This window comes from Ylistrum balloti, unplaced genomic scaffold, assembly GCF_031769215.1.
Source record: "Ylistrum balloti isolate Yb309-2 unplaced genomic scaffold, AGI_CSIRO_Ybal_v1 Utg369742, whole genome shotgun sequence".
In the NCBI taxonomy this organism is placed as follows: Eukaryota; Metazoa; Mollusca; class Bivalvia; order Pectinida; family Pectinidae; genus Ylistrum; species Ylistrum balloti.
In genome coordinates this window covers 1,616,126-1,632,395 of record NW_026781951.1, presented here as the reverse complement: position 1 = coordinate 1,632,395, position 16,270 = coordinate 1,616,126, and the positions used below count along the sequence as shown (strand labels likewise).

The 16,270-nt window shown below is 33.7% G+C and overlaps 1 protein-coding gene across 2 annotated transcripts in view; it reads right to left on the bottom strand.

The window, feature by feature from the left end:
• LOC132543196 (protein furry-like) overlaps nucleotides 1–12,952 on the bottom strand; it is a 94,301-nt gene extending 81,349 nt beyond the window's left edge. For both annotated transcript variants that reach the window (XM_060206670.1, XM_060206671.1), the window contains exons 1-12: nucleotides 12,867–12,952; nucleotides 12,220–12,428; nucleotides 10,987–11,040; nucleotides 9,086–9,222; nucleotides 7,767–7,797; nucleotides 5,636–5,686; nucleotides 4,684–4,763; nucleotides 3,516–3,599; nucleotides 2,893–3,016; nucleotides 2,288–2,425; nucleotides 736–834; nucleotides 111–271 (exon numbers count right to left, since the gene is read on the bottom strand). In XM_060206670.1, coding sequence (XP_060062653.1) covers nucleotides 111–271; nucleotides 736–834; nucleotides 2,288–2,425; nucleotides 2,893–3,016; nucleotides 3,516–3,599; nucleotides 4,684–4,763; nucleotides 5,636–5,686; nucleotides 7,767–7,797; nucleotides 9,086–9,222; nucleotides 10,987–11,040; nucleotides 12,220–12,428; nucleotides 12,867–12,888 — 1,190 coding nt within the window. In that variant the 5' untranslated portion in view covers nucleotides 12,889–12,952. The remainder of the gene's footprint in view (nucleotides 1–110; nucleotides 272–735; nucleotides 835–2,287; nucleotides 2,426–2,892; nucleotides 3,017–3,515; nucleotides 3,600–4,683; nucleotides 4,764–5,635; nucleotides 5,687–7,766; nucleotides 7,798–9,085; nucleotides 9,223–10,986; nucleotides 11,041–12,219; nucleotides 12,429–12,866) is intronic.
• Between the last annotated feature and the right edge of the window lie 3,318 nt (nucleotides 12,953–16,270).

Below are 16,270 nucleotides of genomic sequence, written 5' to 3'. Positions count from 1 at the left end.
TAAGAAAATGAAGACCAGACTTTAATTGAAGTATCTCATCTGATCGTTTTTCTCACGGTTCTACATCGGTTCCCAAGTCAAAATAATAAGAACTCTTTATGTGTACTAACCACAGAAGTCTGTGCAGAGAGTCAAGAGCCATACGAGATATTTTTTGGTCCTTGTTCTTCAGCTGTGAAAGGCAGTGTGTGGTCAGAAAGTATGGCCAGTTGTTAAGGAAGAATGTCTTCTGACTCACACACAATAGGCACGTCACAAGAGGGAAACAGTGCTATAAAAGAACAAGTATACAATGTATTATTAAACACTCAGAAACGTTGATATTTCTTATAGTTTTAGTAGGCAATAAATCCTAAATTATGCAAAAGAGAGTGATGGTTCTTGTGCACTGCATTTCTCCTTTTTTGAGATTTATCTATCTACGAAGTTTCCTGTTGATACCTCTTTTAGTTTTTGTGTTACGCTCCAGACCAATTTATGACAGATGGACAAATAGACAGACAGACAGATCGATGAACAGACGCAGGGATGCACGCAAGGTGCCCAAATTAATATCCCACACAAAAGTGTTACATTACGATAACAAAGATAAATTATGTTTTTTTTTTCTTGGAAGATTGTGACTTCCTTAAGACAATTATTCCAACATCCAATACATTCTAACTACTCTAGTCAAGTTACTATGAGCCTGTCACTGTTAATCATCATTGTATTCAGTGTAGAAATGGGACTCACAAATATGTGTTTTTTCTTCATTGTCAAATCCAGTGCTGGTGTGTACAGCATATCCACCAAGTTCTTTAGCACTGGTACATTCACTTCATTCTTGGCCGTCTACAAGATTGGAAAGATCAACTCATCTGTTTTCCTTAAACAATATTTTCTACCATTGTATCAATGATATTTTGAACTGGGTATCAATATAATATCACTCTGTACAATCAGTGATATTTGTGGAGATTATAGGTAACTGTATTTTCTTTTTTATATCTAAATTTGTCAAGCTTTAACCTGGAAACACCTTTCAAAAAAACATCCTTCTTAGACTTTTGGTTTACCAGAAGAAGTTTTTTACATGTTTCAACAATTTGACCCCTGGGACTTTGAATATGGTTCAATGTCATTTCTTTTTTTGCAAACTTAGTCAGGCTTAAACCCAAAGACCTACCGGCCAAATACCATGCCTCTGTGCTTTTTGGTTAATCTTGTAATATTTAAACAAATTTGACCCTATGACCGTGACTATGGATCAAGGTAATTTCTTTCCCAATATTTTGTCAAGCTTCATTCTGGGAATCTGTCAGTCAAATACCATTTGTCTGCACCTTTTGGTTGGTCAGAAGAAATTGTTTTGAAGGTTTTCCTCAATTCAACCTCTGTGACTTTGAATAAGGGCCAGTGTATTTCTGTAAATTTTGTCATTCTAGGAACCTATCAGTCACACACCATGTGGAAACCAACCATTTACAAAAATTTAATTATCCTTCAAAGGCATGCTTCTGACCATAAGGGCAAAATCCAGGCATTATTACAGAAGAAGGATTTTTATATCATTCCCCTAATTGGGCCAACCCCTCCTGTCTCAGGGTTCAATACCAACTGTTCATACAAAATTGATTCCCCTTCAAAAAGCATGCTTCAGTCCAAATCAGGACAAAATCCAGGCACTCCTGCAGAAGAAGAAAGGTTACCAAGATTTGCTCTATTTCCACTATAAGACCCCACCCTTCCTGCACCAAAGGGTTGGGACAAAATTATGACATCCAAGCATTCCTGCTGAAGAAGAACTTTAAATAATTTGCTTTATTTCTCCTATTTGGCCCCATTCTTCCTGCACCAGGAGGTTAAGACCAACCTTTTACACACAATTGATTCCTCTTCACCAAAGGATGCTTCAGCCAAACTTTTGACCAAAATTCCTACAGAAAAAGGATTTTGAAGATTTTGCTAAATTTCCTCTTTTAGGTCCCTCCCCTCAGGCCATTGAAGGCCAAAAATTACCATTGACACAGAGTTGGTTCCTTGCTTCTGACCAAATATGGTTAAAATCTGTTCAGTCAATCATGACTATTAGTACTATTTAATTTTCAGTAAACATTGCAGATGAGGGATTCCAGACAACAAATGCAATGCCATGGTTTAAGTCCTTCAGACCAGGTAAGCTATGACCCGTAAAAATGGAACAATTCAGCATAATCTCAGAATTAGAAAATTACATCAGGGATGTTTCCTTACACTCAGAGTGGAATAGCACCAAGTATCTAAAAGTAAATGTGTTGTTACTCACAGCAGCCACAGGCAAAAGAATGTCAACAAATAAAGTCGCAAGAGCATGCTTGATGTCACGATCCTTAACCTCCAAAAAGTAATGCCCTAAATCCTGCATAAACATCACACAGGCCTCAAAGTCCTCTATTGGGTGCATCTGAACATACAAAAAAGTTACACCATTTAAATATTATTACAGCTAAATAATTCATGTCATTTCAATGCAGTATCACAGAGATAAACATCAATGTTTATTTACCATTTACTAATCACTCCAGATTCATCATTATATGTCACATTGTTCTTGTGAAAATTTATTTATAATCTGAATCAATATTTTAATTAATTGTTGTATGTTAAGCCTGATGTATATGAAAGGAACATAAATTGATATATACATGTGTACTGTTTATCTAAACAATGTAGCATCCAAATGTAACACAACATTAGAAAAACTCAATAGAGAACTATCTTGACCTTGAAGTACTTGATAGTGACCAGGGACCACTTTAAAAGTGGCTTACAATGATCTTGAAGCACCTGATAGCTGTGACCTAAATTGACCACGAAGCACCTTATAGTGACTTACAATGATCCTTGAAGCACCTGATAGTTGTGACCTACCTTAACCTTGAAGTACTTAAGACTGGTAAGCAAACTGATGATGCTCTGTGCAGTATATGGGGTCTGGTCGCGAAGTTTTAGCTCCCTCAACTCGGACATAAAATGTTTCTTTACTGCTGTGAATCTATACAAAAAAAATATATCTGAGTCATGCAAATAAACACTGGTTTATGCATTATTTCAAACTTCAAATCATTTAGAGCAAGAGATGTAGTAGTGATTATTTTAAGATTGAATTCTTGATAACTTTCTTTCCACAGTAATGTTGACCCTAACATTGCAGAAACAATCTCATCGGAGGTACAATGCATAGATTTTGAAATCTCTTCAGAAATGAGAAAGTAATTGTAATGAAATTGATTATTGCTTTGGGATAGGAGATAGGGTAGGTTTGACATGACTCATGAAATGAGTTAGGTATAAAAAGGCAGGACAAATTAACACACAACTATCAAGAAGATGACAATAAAAATGATTTCTCTAACATAGTTACAAATCCTGACCATATTGTTCTTTATACAATGAGCCAAAACACTGATGGAAAATCCAGGGTCTAGCAGCCCATATTATGTTAATTAATTCAAGTCAAGATCCTGACATATGACCTATGACCCCTGACCTACCTGGACTGGACAAGAACACCAATAACCTCCGAGTACAGGTCAGTCAGGATGCTGATGTTCCCTGAATTGGGATTGGTTTGTATACTGAAATGAACCAAAATGACTTACAGTACATATATCATTTTATAGCATCAACCACTGCAGCATGTATAAGTAAGAACCTATATAGGCCAATGTAGTGCAAAGGGGTCAAAACTGAAAATAGTGTAAAGCTCTGTCAAAATATCAGGTAAAAGACAGACTGTGTAGATTTAAAGTGATCAAGTATTTGTTAATCTTAATTATGAGATATTTATACATTCCATATATCACTCTGATAAACTGATGGTGATTGTAAACCAGGAGATCTGAGGGGGATTTTGTAACCAAAAATCATTTAATTTTCCTTTGTTCTTCAATTATTGGATCTTTACTAATCTTTTCTCTTCTTTCCTCCACTTTTGCTTGTAATCATATGAAATTTCAAATTCCCAATAAAAAAGTAATAACCTTTTACTGCCAATTCAAATATTGTCACCTGTCAGATATTTAGTTTTTCTAATCAGTCTGAATCGGCCTGAATTGCTCACCTGTTCTACAGCTTACAAACAAGACTTTGTCCGTTCATAAAAATCAATATCTGCCCATTTGAAAATTCTATTTGTCATACATGCTACTACACAAATACCGTGCCCGATGACCTATTGCTTGTAGACAGAAGAAATTCCAAATTCTCATCACATTCTACCCAAGTGACAAGGTCAATCATTTGAATAAATTCGGTAATCTTTGTAAAATCCAAATTAAAGCTCAGTCACTTAACCTCTTTGATGGAGCAAGACCAATGGGTAAATTCTTATATCATGACTCATTCTCTTTTGGTGCCCAGTTAACATAGTTATCAGGTTGGTATTGCCGCTGTATCAAAAATATGACCAAGAAATGGCCACCTTTCAGCCATTTTGTTTTCCTGATCATTCAAAAACCCAAATGAGTACAATTTTGGAGCAAAGCGGAATCTTCATATGAAATTTCAGAAAGCTCCGTCCAATATCTGTGAAGAAATAGGGATAACAAAAATTGTTTACAGACAGATCATGGATTACAGATGTAGAGCAATTTGAATAGTCCACCATCTGCTGATGGTGGGCTAATAAACCACTTTATTTATAATGAAAATATAACTCACCCGTCTTTGTATTTGAAATGTCGAAAAGCCTGGGTGATTATGTAGGTTACCAGATCATTATGTCCAGGATGGAAACTCAGCTGTGATATGGCAGAAACGCAAAAAATAATTACAGTTAAATGTTTGTGCAGATACAACAAATTGATTTCTAGCAAAGTTCTAAAACATTAGGGAGCCCACCACAGTTTAATTTTCATTTATTCTTAAAAAATTGAATATTTTCCCATTTTATTTCCTCTGTTTGAGCTATTAATCACAAGAAATTTGTAAATTTCTCTAAGAATTAACAAAAATAATCTTGAACTGCATAACCAAACAGGTTATCTGTCAGCCATTTTTCCTCTTCATCAGTCCGAAAATTAGAAGGACACAACTAGGGACAAAGGAGAAGAACACAACTAGGGACAAAGGAGAAGAACACAACTAGGGACAAAGGAGAACCACTGTATGAAATCTGAGAATGAGGGGCCTAAAGGTCAGTATTTACTTTGTGTAGCTTAAATGGCGTCATCCAAACTAAAATAAATTCTATAAAGATTAATGTCTACTTCTCCATCCTTCTGCCTAAATCATATACCGGTATATCAAAGTCCTTCAAGCATGGTTCAGACCAAATTATGATAGTTTCCTGCCATTCCTTCAGATTTCCCCTACAGGGCCATACAGCTCCTGTCCCAAGGGTGAGGGTGGGGACATTACATGAGAAGGATTTCAGAGAATAATCTCTATTTCCCCTTTTGGGCCCCCCCCCTTCTAGCCAAAAGGGGCTAGACCAATCTTTTATGGAAATTGTATTTGTTTTATCCAATGTTTAGGTGCACAATATAATGCTATACTCCATGCACTCCTTTGAGAAAAATCTTTGATTGATATCATGTCACAAATGTTACATTGATACTGAACAATAACACAAATGTAATGTGTAAACATGATGACCCCTATGCATACTGACCTTAGCTAAGACCTCTATGAGTACCAGACAGTACACAAACTCCACAGCAAGCTGGAAAAACACAATTCACAGAGTTCAACATCATTAGAGTAAAGAACAAACAAAATATTTATCAGTACATAATTTCAAAGAAATAAGATTTTAAAATAATTACGTATTCAATACTGACAATACACTGTAAACCTACCATCCTCTCAGGTAGCACAAATAGAGGCAATCTATAACACTGTTTCATACTTTAAACTCAAGCAGAAATAAGCCCAATTCCTACTATTTTCAATTGTGTAGAAATGTCGATAATTTTAAATACATTGTCCTACAGCCCAGTCCTACTATTTTCAATTGTGTAGAAATGTCGATAATTTTAAATACATTGTCCTACAGCCCAGTCCTACTATTTTCAATTGTGTAGAAATGTCGATAATTTTAAATACATTGTCCTACAGCCCAGTCCTACTATTTTCAATTGTGTAGAAATGTCGATAATTTTAAATACATTGTCCTACAGCCAAGTCCTACTATTTTCAATTGTGTAGAAATGTTGATAATTCTGAATACATTGTCCTACAGCCCAGTCCTACTAATTTCAATTGTGTAGAAATGTTGATAATTTTCAATACATTGTCCTACAGCCCATTCCTACTATTTTCAATTGTGTAGAAATGTCGATAATTTTCAATACATTGTCCTACAGCCCATTCCTACTATTTTCAATTGTGTAGAAATGTCGATAATTTTAAATACATTGTCCTACAGCCCATTCCTACTATTTTCAATTGTGTAGAAATGTCGATAATTTTAAATACATTGTCCTACAGCCCATTCCTACTATTTTCAATTGTGTAGAAATGTTGATAATTTTCAATACATTGTCCTACAGCCCATTCCTACTATTTTCAATTGTGTAGAAATGTTGATAATTTTCAATACATTGTCCTACAGCCAAGTCCTACTATTTTCAATTGTGTAGAAATGTCGATAATTTTAAATACATTGTCCTACAGCCCATTCCTACTATTTTCAATTGTGTAGAAATGTCAATAATTTTAAATACATTGTCCTACAGCCCATTCCTACTATTTTCAATTGTGTAGAAATGTTGATAATTCTGAATACATTGTCCTACAGCCCATTCCTACTATTTTCAATTGTGTAGAAATGTCGATAATTTTAAATACATTGTCCTACAGCCCAGTCCTACTATTTTCAATTGTGTAGAAATGTCGATAATTTTAAATACATTGTCATACAGCCCATTCCTACTATTTTCAATTGTGTAGAAATGTCGATAATTTTAAATACATTGTCCTACAGCCCATTCCTACTATTTTCAATTGTGTAGAAATGTCGATAATTTTAAATACATTGTCCTACAGCCCATTCCTACTATTTTCAATTGTGTAGAAATGTCGATAATTTTAAATACATTGTCCTACAGCCCATTCCTACTATTTTCAATTGTGTAGAAATGTCGATAATTTTAAATACATTGTCCTACAGCCCATTCCTACTATTTTCAATTGTGTAGAAATGTCGATAATTTTAAATACATTGTCCTACAGCCCATTCCTACTATTTTCAATTGTGTAGAAATGTCGATAATTTTAAATACATTGTCATACAGCCCATTCCTACTATTTTCAATTGTGTAGAAATGTTGATAATTCTGAATACATTGTCCTACAATAAGCCCAGTCCGCCATCTTAAATCTGAGAAAACTGAGTAGAATGAATTAGGTGACAAAATATCAGCTGTTGACACTGTTGTGTCATGTACGAATTCCACCATGTGTAAACTGTGAATATGACATGATTGTACAAGATAATTCATGATAGCAGGTTTGATATTTCAAAGAGTAAACAAACAAAAGTTGAGGAAAATCACTGGGAAAAACAAAGCATATCACAACTTTTCATCTTCAAACAATTTCTGTAAGAAACAGTTTGGCCCAGAAAGTTAACTTCCGGGTTAGACAACTATTAATGTCACGTTACGCTTATTATCACAATTTCCCTTGACAAATGGAACATATTATTATGCTGTTTCCAGTTTACAAATTCAAAGTCAAAAGTAAAGCCAAAGACACAAAACTAACAAAGAATATGAAGCCATATCAAAGGATATACTTACATCTCTTCGTTCACAGAGAAAATCTTTACTTCTGCAATAGACATTGACATACATTATTGATCAGGTCATGCCATTTTTTCATATAACCCAAATTTTACCACAGCATTCAACATGTTATCGCTTTTTGATTTTCAAACATGTTTTATATAAATAAGAGGCCAAATGAGCCTACATCACTCATTTGATATTCAATGTTCATCAAAAATAGAATCGTTGTTCATATTATATATACTGACATATACACCACTGGCATTCAAAGTTGGGCATATCCAATAGATTTTATCCAATTTCAGCAACAAAGAGCTTTTAATACTCAACTCTAAACAGTGAGAGTTATGACTTGGATTTCAAGTAAATGTCAGGTCTTATTTTCTTGAAATTTGTTGGGCTTTGATCTAGAAACACTTTTCCAATGCTTTTGATTAGTTAAAAGTAAAAGAAATTGCTCCAAAGTTTTAACAAATTTGACCCCTATGACATTATATAAGGGTCAAGGTCACTTCTTTTTGAAACCTTGTCAGGCATAATCCTAGAAAAGTATAACCCAAAAACCATATTTTCTATTTTTAACAAATTTTAGCCCTTTGACCTTCAGTGAGGGTCAAGGTAATTTCTTTTCGCTAATATTGTCGGGCTTCATCTTAGAAACTTATCGACCAAACACCATGCTTCTGCATCTTTTGATAATTCAGAAGAATTTGTGCAAACCTTTTTACAAATCTGAACCCTATGACCTTAAACATGCATCAAGGTATCTTTTTTCACCTAGGAACATACCAGCCAAATATCATACCTACCTCCAGGCCTTTCAGTTCATAAGAAGTCATTTAAAGGTCTTAACAAATCTTACCTCTGTGACCTTAAATTTTATCAAGGTCATTCATTTTTGCAAACTTTGTCAGGCTTCAACCTAGAAACATACTAGCACGGTTCCTTTTCGTTCATGAAAAAGAATTTGTTAAAATGTTTTAACAAATTTGACCCCTGTGACTTTGAATATAAAAAAGTCAGGGTCATTTCTTTTCTCAAACACTGTCCTGTTTCATCCTAGGAACATACCAGTCAAATTGCATGCCTCAGTGACTTTTAGTTCATGAGAAGAAGTCGTGTTAAGTTTTTAACAAATTTGGCCCCTTTGACCTTGAACATAGATAAAGGTAATTTCTTTTCGCATATATTGTCAGGCTTGATCACGGGAACATACCAGCCAAATCTCAAAACATTTGTTCCATTGGTTATTGAGAAGAAATATTTAAAATTTGACATCAGACGATGGACGATGGACACCCCCTGTGAGCTAACAATTTTATACAACACACCCTTTGCTTCTGTGTCGTTGTCGAGTGTCAGGTTGCGAACACTCATCCATCAGATTTTGACGTTCAAACCAACGGAAAAGACTGCGTAGAATGGATGGTAGACACTGTTCAGCCAGACACCCAAAGGAATTCAACAACTACAAAAAATATAAAATAAGATAACACTGTTCTCAAGTGAGATACACATACTAACACACACGTACCATCAGTGATGGAGGAAAATTTACCTCTCTGCAACACAGTACAAGATGTATTATAATCATATTAACGAATCATCTATTGATGCCGCTATCTTCTCAAGCACTCTGAGTTATAGTGATTAAAGGTGCATCACCATTACCATATGGTATTTATATAAATATACACACATGTGCCAGGCTGTCATTCCTGCTACAGTAAAATTATCATAACTCTGTCAATTTTCATGTATTAAATGTATTATACTTATAAAAAGTACAAAATCTTTGATGCCATTTACTTTATTTACTGTATACCTTAAAAACCAGCGTAATGTGCACACCTACATAATGTATGCAGGTATTTTTTTGGGGCTGAAAATGGTAAAAAAAACTTCTACCAGCATAACGTGTACACAAAGAAATCTAGTCAAATTGACCTCTGTGAGCCAAGAAATTGATAACAGAATGTTCAGCTTACACATCAGACCAATGATATACAGTCCAAAACATGAAAATATTCTCTTCAAATTCAGGCCAGGTGAGCTAAAAATTTATTAAGTATATCAACTCTGGGGGTTCTAAAGAATTTTACTGAAATCCTAAGATTTTTTCACAGTACAGATAATACACAGCAACATTTCTACTGATACAACTACAGCCAGATGTTTCAAAGTTCAAGGGACTACCAAAACACTTTGATACATCAAGATTTCGTATCATGCTTGGTGGGTTATATAAACGTTTTCATGATCATGGCTATATGTAGTCAATCACACGATAATTCACCTGAACAAACATAAGATTAAATGAAAAGAAGCATTTTTATCTTCATGAAAAAAAAACAACTTTAAATAGAAATCAACGGGAAATTGATCCTTCATGTCACATAGTATATGCATTTTACGGGTCGATCTTAAATGAACCGACGTGCAGCATTAAAGTGGTCTTCACATGTTACGGTAATTATTTTAGGACTGATACATAAATGTTATAGGCACATATGAATTTAAAAGTAACAAAATTATAATGTATTATGTCCAGAAGCAACAGTAGAAATCACAAGAGTGTTTGCTAAAGTTCTGACTATGGCTAGTCTGAATCAATCGGAAAATGCATGATTGACAGATAAATCACTATGTTTCTCTTGTTTTTATGCTAAAAACTAAAATGTGACACTTTGGGAATGAGCGAAATCATCATACAAGAGATAGGATTTCCTCTGATTGTTTTCATAATTCCGTAAATTAGACCTTTCTAATTGCCATTGCAACGATGGTGGTGAACATCACACAATGTCCCATTATCTAATCAAATTTAAATCTGTGTCCAGTCATTAATTAACCCCGTAACACAGAGCTAGTGATAGCAGGCTATCGTAATCCCATTGTCTGATAGCACTCTTTGTTTAAATGTTTGAAATTTTGTCGCAGGGCAAAAATACCTGTACAGTGCAGGTAAATGTTTTGTTTGAATCATGAGGTGTCAATGACTGTGTAATCATAGCTTATGGTCCATGAAAAAACTTTAATACATCAAAAAGTTCAATTTATAAAACTACAATTCATAAGGGGGGTTAGTTAGTAGTAATGTATAGGAAAGAAAATTTGGGACCGGGCAAAAACCTTGATACACTGAGAAATTTGAATAATCAAACTTTGATTCATAGAAGTTTGACTGTATACAGAAAATTGTGCTGAATTTCTCTAATAAACAATAGCTTACTTGATCAAATTGTGCATCTTCTCCTCTCTGTAAAGACTTTGATAGAAGCTTTTCCTGAAAAAAATGCAAAACACTAATTGTCAGTCTTATAAAAAAAATATTGTTTAAACCAAAGTGTTGAAATCCTTGACGGTTCTATTTAAAAGTAACTTAGAATTAATTCTGGTTTTCAACATCAAGATTCTTATCAAAAATAAGAAAAGTACATTATAATCTCAACATTAAAAATTTATATAGGTAGGGCACATCCCGTACATAGGTCCTACTAAAAGATATATGTTAATTTCAGCTGTCTATCAGTACAACTTCCATATATCCTTTTTTGAGGATGTCATGGTGGTGTGATAGTTTGGCAATCAGTAACTATTTGGCAAGTTGATTATATAAATACCAGTAATTCAGCTCTAGACATACATCTACTAAAACATATATGTATTATATATATAGCAGTGTTTCAGCTCTAAACATACATCCACTAAAACATATATGTATTATATATATACCAGAGGTTCAGCTCTAGACATACATCTACTAAAACATATATGTATTATATATATACCAGAGGTTCAGCTCTAGACATACATCTACTAAAACATATATGCATTATATATATACCAGAGGTTCAGCTCTAGACATACATCTACTAAAACATATATGCATTATATATATACCAGAGGTTCAGCTCTAGACATACATCTACTAAAACATATATGTATTATATATATACCAGAGGTTCAGCTCTAGACATACATCTACTAAAACATATATGTATTATATATATACCAGAGGTTCAGCTCTAGACATACATCTACTAAAACATATATGTATTATATATATACCAGAGGTTCAGCTCTAGACATACATCCACTAAAACATATATGTATTATATATATACCAGAGGTTCAGCTCTAGACATACATCTACTAAAACATATATGTATTATATATATACCAGAGGTTCAGCTCTAGACATACATCTACTAAAACATATATGTATTATATATATACCAGAGGTTCAGCTCTAGACATACATCTACTAAAACATATATGTATTATATATATACCAGAGGTTCAGCTCTAGACATACATCCACTAAAACATATATGTATTATATATATACCAGAGGTCCAGCTCTAGACATACATCTACTAAAACATATATGTATTATATATATACCAGAGGTTCAGCTCTAGACATACATCTACTAAAACATATATGTATTATATATATATACCAGAGGTTCAGCAAGCACTTGTTCTACTTTCTTTTCTGCCATATTACAGAACTCAAGAAAAAGAGTCTGTAGAATGTACTCTCCAGGTTTAGTGCCATCGTCCCCAGGGCGGCCGCCCGGACAACTGTTATTCCTACGCCATGGGAAGCGTATTATTGCCACTTCTCTACCATCCTGTCCATCTTTCATCTCCTTACTTTCCTGTGCACCTGTTTTTGTAACAACCAAACATGATCCTACATAATTTCAAACACATGAATTATATTAAGTGAAGCAACTTTTCCATAAGAATATGTCTACAAGTTTTTCTTGATTCAGTCAGATATTACATATCATTTATATTTATCCTCCCTCACAGCAGATATGTTAATCTCTCTATACTTATTTGGAATAGTCCTTAAAAACTGTTTCCTCAAAGGCAACAACATCTTAATTGAAGGTCTATTAACTTATGGAAAGATTTTAACTTAAATAAAATGGTTTTTTTATTAAAGTTCCTTCAAATTAGTGTATTTATCAATTCTGTTATACTTGACAAAAAATTTGAACCTATCAACAACATTCCTATTAAATGCTTACTATATGTATACTATTATGGCTTAATCTAAACCCATTACAAAATTAACTAAAATAAGTTAGAAACAAACTTTTTTCTTCAATATTCTCCATCTTTGCAGTGGCGAAATCCACGTCCACCTCAGATGAACGGTTCAAAGCAAATATTTGTTCACGTCATGATGGCTGTAAATTAAAATGAGAAAGAAAAAGCGTTTGAAACACTCGATATGGTACTAGACAGATTGTAAACCGTACAACCAGAACCAAATTTTTATTTATTTTGTAACACAATGAACTTCTTATCATACATTTCAAATAATTGTAACACTGTACATGTTCCACATACAAATTAAACAAGGATTGTTCTGTGTGTGCATCTAAGTACACATGTATTTATATAGGCTTAAATACATATGATATGTAGTTAACCGACATCCAGAGTGCAAATAGGGTGAAATGTCATGCCCAAGGATATGTCTCCACTGACCAGTCCATTTAGTAGTCTCTTGAGAACTACAAAGCTTGGGGTAAGGAGTGCCAAATCATGCATCTAGGATATTCACCTAAGGTTATGTAGGTCAACATTCAAACCAAATGGGCTATCACCTGTGTTACCCAACCCACTCCTATGGGCTATCACCACTGTAACCCCACCCACTCCTATGGGCTATCACCACTGTAACCCCACCCACTCCTATGGGCTATCACCACTGTAACCCCACCCACTCCTATGGACTATCACCACTGTTACCCCACCCACTCCTATGGGCTATCATCACTGTAACCCCACCCACTCCTATGGGCTATCACCACTGTAACCCCACCCACTCCTATGGACTATCACCACTGTAACCCCACCCACTCCTATGGGCTATCACCACTGTAACCCCACACACTCCTATGGGCTATCACCACTGTAACCCCACCCACTCCCAATATAAATATAATTTGATGTATGTACAGAAAATAAATGACAATTATATTCAATCCTGGGAAAACAATTTAGTACATATGTCAACATGTTTTTTCCTGTTCAGGATTTACAGAATATTTTTTCGAGGCCTAAGTATAAAAATCACAAAAATTTGGATTGGAGAGTTGTTGATTTGTCTATGTTTTAAAAGATCTTCTGATTATACCAAGAATAGAGTTTTGGATGTGGAAACAAAATCCCATTTTTTCATCCAATAAAACACCTAAGTCTTTTTCAATTTCAGTATTTTTAAGGCATCACTTTGCTACATTGATCATGTAGATGGCTGATGTTCAGTGAACATTGAACTTTTGGAGCTTATCTAAATCTGATTGTAGAACATCTTCATCTTAATTTATAATATTTCAATAAAGTTTTAAGTCATCTGCAAAGAAGGAACATGGTGACGTCATATGATTTGGATGATGACTCATTGATCAATATTCTTTGGTGCCTGTTGTTAAGGAAATTTTCTATCCAGACTACTGTAAACATGGATATTTATGCAAGGAGGAAATTTAAACTAATTACAAAAATGTTGTTAAATCACAAAAATTTGCTGAAATTTTGCAGACGAAATAAAATGAAAATTGGCTAGTTACATCTTGTTCTATTTTTTTATTACTCAAACACTTCATTACTATATATTACAGCAAAAATGTTTTATCTTTTTTATTACTCAAACACTTCATTACAATATATTACAGTAAAAATGTTTTATTTTTTTATTACTCAAACATTTCATTACAATATATTACAGCAAAAATGTTTTATTTTTTTATTACTCAAACACTTCAATACAATATATTACAGCAAAAAAGTTTTATTTTTTTATTACTCAAACACTTATATTACATTACTATATATTATATTACAGCAAAAATGTTTTATTTTTTTATTACTCAAACACTTCAATACAATATATTACAGCAAAAACAAATAAACAATCAGTAACAAAGTTTTGCTTAAGTCAAAGAATATTGTTTAACAACAGAATATATACACAAGACTGCATCGAATGGTATAAATTACCAGGTGCCCCTAACGGACTAATACCAATTGGGGAGAATGAGTTTATAATGAAAGACTTACCTTCTGACATCTTTTCATATGAAAAAATGGCCCATTTTGCATACAAAGGTTTCAGTATGGATGTTTTCAGATATTGTTGTTATCTCCCCTCTTATTTACATCATGTTTGTTTCTTTTTTACAGCAATTTGCTCTCAATACCATGACTGAAGTTGTATTTTAAGTTCATTTCTGAGTTAGACATTGTGACATATACTGTGATGTAAAGCTGTGTTAAGGTTGTGTGTGGATCTGAACTGTATTTCTTATAACACCTGAGCTACATACCAGGTATCATCCACTTGGACAAAGGTCCATGATATGTATTCACACTTTATTGTTTAATACATACACTGTACATGTACAAAGGTAAGAATTATAAGTGCCTGCAGGCAGACAATGAGATCACTGTCAAGCATAGGATCAGGTGTGATAACTCTTACTGATTTAAAAAAAAAATAATCACCAATTATCCAAATGTCATACGATCATGAAAATAACCTCCACATACAAAGTTTACCCATAACCCTCGACGAAAGTTTCAACCATTACAGTATTGTATTCTTTCTGAATCCATGATTATTCATTTTGTGATTAAAGCAACAATGGGGTATTTCATCCAAACACTTTCATAAGTTCATATAAATAACATCTACTTTGTCCCATGACCAGCATTCATCCAAAACTATTAACATCTGAAGTGTTGTAGATTTTCGGTGTGGAAGCCTAAGTGCTTAGTACTAAATAAATCATGTATCTGTTTTACTACATGATCATGAATGAGTGTTTCCATAAATTTACAAATGACCCTTGTGAGACTCACTCATCGTAAAATAATCAAAGTTTCATTCATTCTTTAGACATCTGCATCTTTTTAAAGTTTTGGATGGAAGCATCTGGTCAGCATGATTTGCTTCAATCTAAGTTCATAAGAAGTTTTTTTATTTGATTTTTCTGTATCACTTGTAGCTAAACTCACTGGACTGCTGTCCAGTCCTTTCAGCCCACAATTTCTGATTTCATTTTGTAATTTTCAAAAAACATTTTGGCTAGTACTTCATGTTGTTTGCTATATCTTTTTCAAATCCCTTGCTTTTTTTATCTTCCATTTAGCCTGATTTCTATATCTTGAGTATGATAAGTTCAAAAAAGCATATGCTTCTTCAGTACCCAGATATAAAAGATCCATTGTCAACATTGTCATCGATAAAAAAAATACACTTTTTCATTTTGACATACTGTTACAAAAATAACCCAGAAAAAATATACACACAAACTCTGCTTAATACCACTTGCGAAAATGAATGTTCTTTGTAATATGTCAAGTTTTATAATCTTAAATGAATGATTTTAGTCATAATCATGATACATGGCTCCATTCTTTCAACAAATGACACAGAATTAAGTGAAGTGGATACTTTAAGAGGTTACAGCAGAATATCCCAGTTTA